This window comes from Copidosoma floridanum, unplaced genomic scaffold (genome assembly GCF_036245765.1).
Source record: "Copidosoma floridanum isolate Cflo_tuat_1 unplaced genomic scaffold, Cflo_Japanese_pri ptg000023l, whole genome shotgun sequence".
In the NCBI taxonomy this organism is placed as follows: domain Eukaryota; kingdom Metazoa; phylum Arthropoda; class Insecta; order Hymenoptera; family Encyrtidae; genus Copidosoma; species Copidosoma floridanum.
In genome coordinates, this window is record NW_028321900.1 from 2,228,040 (window position 1) to 2,233,448 (window position 5,409).

The 5,409-nt window shown below is 43.3% G+C and overlaps 2 protein-coding genes across 2 annotated transcripts; both read right to left on the reverse strand.

Annotated features, from left to right (window-relative positions):
- Positions 1-234: 234 nt before the first annotated feature.
- On the reverse strand, positions 235-1,824 carry LOC149374025 (uncharacterized). The gene is made up of 5 exons (XM_089595011.1): positions 1,618-1,824; positions 1,350-1,508; positions 1,140-1,302; positions 894-1,085; positions 235-845 (listed from the first exon to the last, which is right to left on the reverse strand). Exons 1-5 carry the CDS (start codon positions 1,822-1,824, stop codon positions 235-237), a joined length of 1,332 nt encoding a protein of 443 aa, XP_089451137.1.
- A 42-nt stretch (positions 1,825-1,866) lies between these two features.
- Positions 1,867-5,409, reverse strand: LOC149374026 (uncharacterized). Its single transcript, XM_089595012.1, has 4 exons — positions 4,441-5,409; positions 3,868-4,221; positions 2,377-3,819; positions 1,867-2,259 (listed from the first exon to the last, which is right to left on the reverse strand). The coding sequence occupies exons 1-4, from the start codon at positions 5,407-5,409 to the stop codon at positions 1,867-1,869; spliced, it is 3,159 nt and encodes a 1,052-aa protein (XP_089451138.1).

Genomic DNA, 5,409 nt, shown 5'->3' on the forward strand with positions numbered 1-5,409 from the left:
AAAAAAATGTAAAACTGAAATTTCTCTTATATGCTAGGGCAAGACAAGCGAATGAGGATCGCTTATCCTCTTACAATATGTAATTAAGTTTCACAAAAGTAAAAAATACATAACGAATCTTCGATTAGAAAAAAATTGTTTGAAAAGAAAATAAATTGTTACTAGTACATTCTTTTAAATTATTAAAATGTCAATTTTTTTGTTGAATTTGCTAAAATCACGTCACATGGATTGTTAAGAAGTTGTATTTGTTATATGTAGCTGCTGGTAGGTATCATTAACGTCCGTGTTGACTGGGAGCTTTATTAGTTTAACGATAGGGCGTACAAAGCTACTATCAGCCGTCTTGACCGTGACTGCTCTGACGAGTCCATCCTTACCAGGATGGAGCATCGTGACTCTTCCAAGTGGCCACTTCGTTGGCGGAGTAAGATCATCCCTTAACAGTACAATATTATCTATTTGTAGATTGGGTTGAGGATGTAACCACTTGTTACGTTGCTGAAGCTGTTGTAACACCTCGCCTCTCCAACGTTTCCAGAAAGAGTTGCGCATTTGGCATAGCAAATTCCAGCGATTACTAGTGCTTAACTGCAACGTTTTCTCGACTTCTTCTGAATGTGAGAGGCACGATGAACCAATGAGAAAGTGCCCTGGTGTTAAAGCTGTTAGTCCGGTGGGCTCTGTACTCAATGGGGATAGAGGGCGAGAGTTTAGACAAGCTTCAACTTTAGCTGCCAGCGTAGAAAGCTCTTCAAAAGTAAGCTTGGAGTCGCCAATTACTCTTTTGAAGTGATACTTGAAGCTGCGTACTGCAGCCTCCCATAGGCCGCCAAAGTGGGGCGCTCGTGGTGGAATAAACTTCTATGTTGTGCCTCTAGTTGCAAGTTGACCAGCTACCGTTTTGTTGAACTCAGAAGTCTCAGAAAACATTTGGCTGAGCTCCGCCGATGCCCTTTTAAATGTTGTTGCGTTGTCTGAGTAGATCGTGTCGCAGACTCCTCGTCGAGCTGTGAAGCGATCATACGCAGCCATGAATGCGTCGGTCGTAAGATCAGACACGATCTCGATGTGGACAGCTCTGACTACAAAGCAAACAAAAATTACTAAATAACCTTTCGTGCTTTTTGCACCCCAACCTTTGGAGAAAAGCACTGGGATTAGCCCTGCGTAGTCTATCCCAGTTATGGCGAATGGACGTAGTGGAGTAACTCTTTGAGCTGGTAGTGCAGACTCGTGTGACGAGCTGATGGGCTCGTGTGATCCACACAGTTTGGTACAACTGTGAGAGCATGAGTTGTACTCCTCCATGCAGTGTATTAATGTGTATCTTGGACAAGTCGCCTTACAATTGTGTCATTGCCAGGCAGGACGATAGGGTGTCTCTCACTGTATGGAAGTGGAGCATTTTCTAAACGGCCGCCAACTCTAATGAGGCCAATCTCGTCTAAGTAGGGTGCCAATCGTACCAAAATGCTTCGCTTAGAAAGTGGTTTGTTGGCCTGTAGCTGCTCCAATTCGATGGGAAAATGTCGACGTTGTAGTGCTCTAAAACAAGAGGCAGAAGCCCAAGAAAGCTCTTGAGCAGATAGGTAAGTATTGACGTTTGTCAGTTACCTGACGAGCGTTAAGTATCCATCGCGCGCAATAGGCGAGGATACGGCGTATTTTAGCAAAACTAGAGAAGCGTTGCAGATATATCAGACAGTCGTCGTCGACATGCTTTTGTAAAGCTGCCTCCTGCATTACCAATGCTTGAATGTTCTGTTGATTGGCGTAGTCATCATCTGTTGTTGAAGGCCATGTCGATTGTGGTGACGTCATCCATATGGGTCCTGACCACTACAGGCTATGTTCGGAGAGTTGCTAAGGTGTAAGTCCTCGAGTTGTGCAGTCGGCAGCATTGTACGAGGAAATTAAATGTCGCCACTCAGCTTGTGGATACAAAGATGTAATTTCGCTTACTCGATTGGCGATGAAGGTTTGCCATCTTGATGGATGACCTTTTAGCCAATTCAGCACGACTTTGGAGTAGGACCAGAAGTGAATGTACTGTGGTTGTCGATGCAGCTTAGGTAGCAGGTGCTTAGTTAGGCGAACAAGCAACAGTGCTCCACAGAGCTCCAACCGAGGAAGAGTCTCCATTTTTGTTGGAGCGACCTTTGTTTTGGCCATAAGAAGAACCGAAGATTGACCAGGAACTACAGCGTAGACTGCTGCAGCGTAGGCTCGCTTTGAAGCATCAGCAAAACCGTGAAGCTGCCAAGAAAATATTTTAGAACAACCTATCCGTCTGGGCACTTTAATGACGTCTAATTTTGTCAGAGAGTTACGGAACTTCATTTACTGCTGCAAGAGATCTTCTCAAATCAGTACGTCCCAATCGAACTTATTGATCCATAGATCCTGCATCATGATTTTTGCAGTTACGATGACCGGTGCAAGCCAACCTAATGGATCAAATAATTTAGCAGTTTCTGAGAGAATAATTCTCTTTGTTATGATCGATGGAGAGGGTGCTATTGTAGGTTTGAAAATAAAATTATCGGCTTGAGGAAGCCACCTGAGACCTAGCGTTGATACCGCCTCGTCCACGTCGACGGGGACCTCAACAATGTTGCCAGATACAATTCCATCAAGAAGACTTTGATTATTTGCTGACCATTTACCCAACTCCATCCCTGCTGATGCCATAAGCTGGATCAGCTGATCACGTCGTTCGATAGCTAAGTCGACTTCGTCCGCGCCTCCGAATATGTCGTCCACGTAGATTTGATGGTCCAGAAGCTTGGATGCCTCTGGATGCGTCGTACGGCCGTCCTGAGCCAGCTGTTTGAGTACTCGAAGAGCCAAATAAGGTGCTGGAGCCGTGCCGTAGGTGACGGTAAGCGCTCTATAATCCTGCAAAGGCTGCTCAACTGAGGGTCGCCACACAAGGCGCTGCCAGTCTGCATCATCAGGATGAATCAGAATCTGTCGAAACATTTTGATAATATCAGTAACAAAAACTAATTTTTGAAATCGCCATCGAGTTAAGACGATTGTGATGTCCGCTTGAAGTTTTGGACCTGGAGACAGTGCATCATTAAGCGAACATTTACTTACATCCTTTTGGGAAGCATTGAATACTACCCTGATTTTTTCAGGCTTATCTTGTCTAAAAACTGCATGATGAGGCATGTAGTAAGCTTCACGTGGAATTTGATTCAACGGGACTAATTCCATGTGCTTTAAATCCAAGTACTCCTGCATGAAAGCCTTGTACTTGTCGGCGAGGAGTAGATTTTTGCTTAGACGCTTTTCAGAGCGAAAGAGACAAGCTACGGCTATATCTCGCGAACCAGAAAACGAGACTTGCTTAAAAAATGGCAGTCGAACGACGAAACGACCTTGAGGGTTACGAGCGTAAGTAAGAGAGAAGTAATCTTCACAAAATTGCTCTTCTGGGGTGAGGTGTCTTTCTTGAGGGACCTCCTCTAGCTCCCAGAATTTCTCCATGAATTTATCGAGAGAGGATTCAGTGTATGTGTGAAACACCTGAACTGAAGAATGATGACACGATTGACTATTCGCAGGAGCTCCTGTCAGAATCCATCCGAACACAGAGTTCTGAGCTATTGGGGTTCCCGCTGGACCTTTCACTAAGCCATCAATGATGATTGATGAATAAACATCTGCACCAAGGATGCAATCGATTCGACTTGGCTTAAAGAATAAAGGATCGGCCAGGTTGAGACTTTTCGTATGTGACCATTGGTTTTGATCAACTTCGACTTTTGGCAAGAGATTAGTGAGTTTGTCCAACACCAAAGCCGAAAACTGAATGACAAAATTTTTATCGACGTTAGAGAGCAGTGAGATACTTACTTCCTTTCGAGCGATCGAAGTTACCTCAGCTCCCACGCCAGTTATCAAGCGAGAGATTTTCTGAGCTTTGAGTGAAAGCTGCGAAAGCACATGTTCCACGACGAATGATCTCTCAGCTCCTGGATCGATGAGAGCACGCACAGTGACCTTGTTGCCATGTGCGTCTGCTAGCGCTACAGATGCAGTAGCCAAAAGAATTGATTTGCCTGCTGAAACACTCTTAGCAATTCCCTGACTCAAAAAATGGACTGAAGAAGCGTCTCTAGAGTCAGACGATGACAAAGAGTCGTTTACAACTTCAGGTTTTGATGTCAATCCTTGAGAATCGTTATGTAACCTTGTGTGGTGTTTGCCCTGACAGACAAAGCATCGTTTAGGCGAAGGGCAATGCTTGGCAAAATGAGAAGTTTGAAGACAATTCAAACACAACTTCTCTTTTTTGCAAAAATCATATCTTTGAGACAAGCTTAAATTTTTAAAGTTTTGACATGCGAAAAGATAGTGCGTTCCACGACAGCAGAGACACAATGCATTTTTTTTGTTTGAGGTAACTTCTGTTTTGTGCGCAGCTACCGATTTTGATTTGTTCGATGAATTTTGCGAGCTTGACTTCGACTGAGAGTTCAAGCTACTTGAGGTGGTAGGTGAAGTTGCTTCTAACACACGAACGAGTCTTTCGAGAAATTCGGTGAGCGAGTTATATGTCGGATATTCGTTACCCTTATCAGCCTCTCGTTCCCACTCTAAGCGTGTTAATGTATCGAGCTTACTTACTATATGATGCGTTAGCCACAACTCTCCCATTCTTTCAGCGGGAATACGCAAATTGTCAAGAGCTTGTTTGGTCTCGCGCACGACGTCCATAATGCGATTTATTTCAGCGACCGATTTCTTTTGCATAGACGGGCATGAAATGATATGAGACATGTGTGTTGCGAGAAGAATTTTTTTGTTGTCGTAACGATCTTGAATTGACAACCAAGCACTTTCATAGTTTTCGGCAGTACTCTGAAGATTTTTTAATCGATTAGCCGCATCACCTTCGAGCGAGAGAATTAGGTATTGCAACTTCAAGATTGGCGGAATGGTAGAAGCGTCATGTACAAGCGCGATAAACATTCCCTTGAATGTTTCCCATTCAAGTTGCTTACCCGAAAATTTTGGCAGCTCGATTTTTGGTAGAGGGGATCCATAGAAGGGGCTTTCCATAGTTATATCGACATAATTATTATCACCCTGTAACGATGACTGATTGCGTCCTGGATTTATTACTCCTAAAATCAAAGTCTTCGTATTTGTATATTGCGCAATTGCTAAGGAATAATAGTCTTCCTCGAAATATTTCTCGTCCTTAAATCTTTCCTTTGATGCTAGAAGTTTCTTGTGCGGCTTATAAAATTTGTCCCACTGTTTTTCTAAATTTTCGAGTTGCATCTTAAACCAACCAATCGAATGCTTTTCTTTAGGAGTTTTTAACATTGTTTTTTGGAAATCCATAACGAGTTCGAAGTTAACTAATTGCTCTTCAAGTAATTTTTCCAT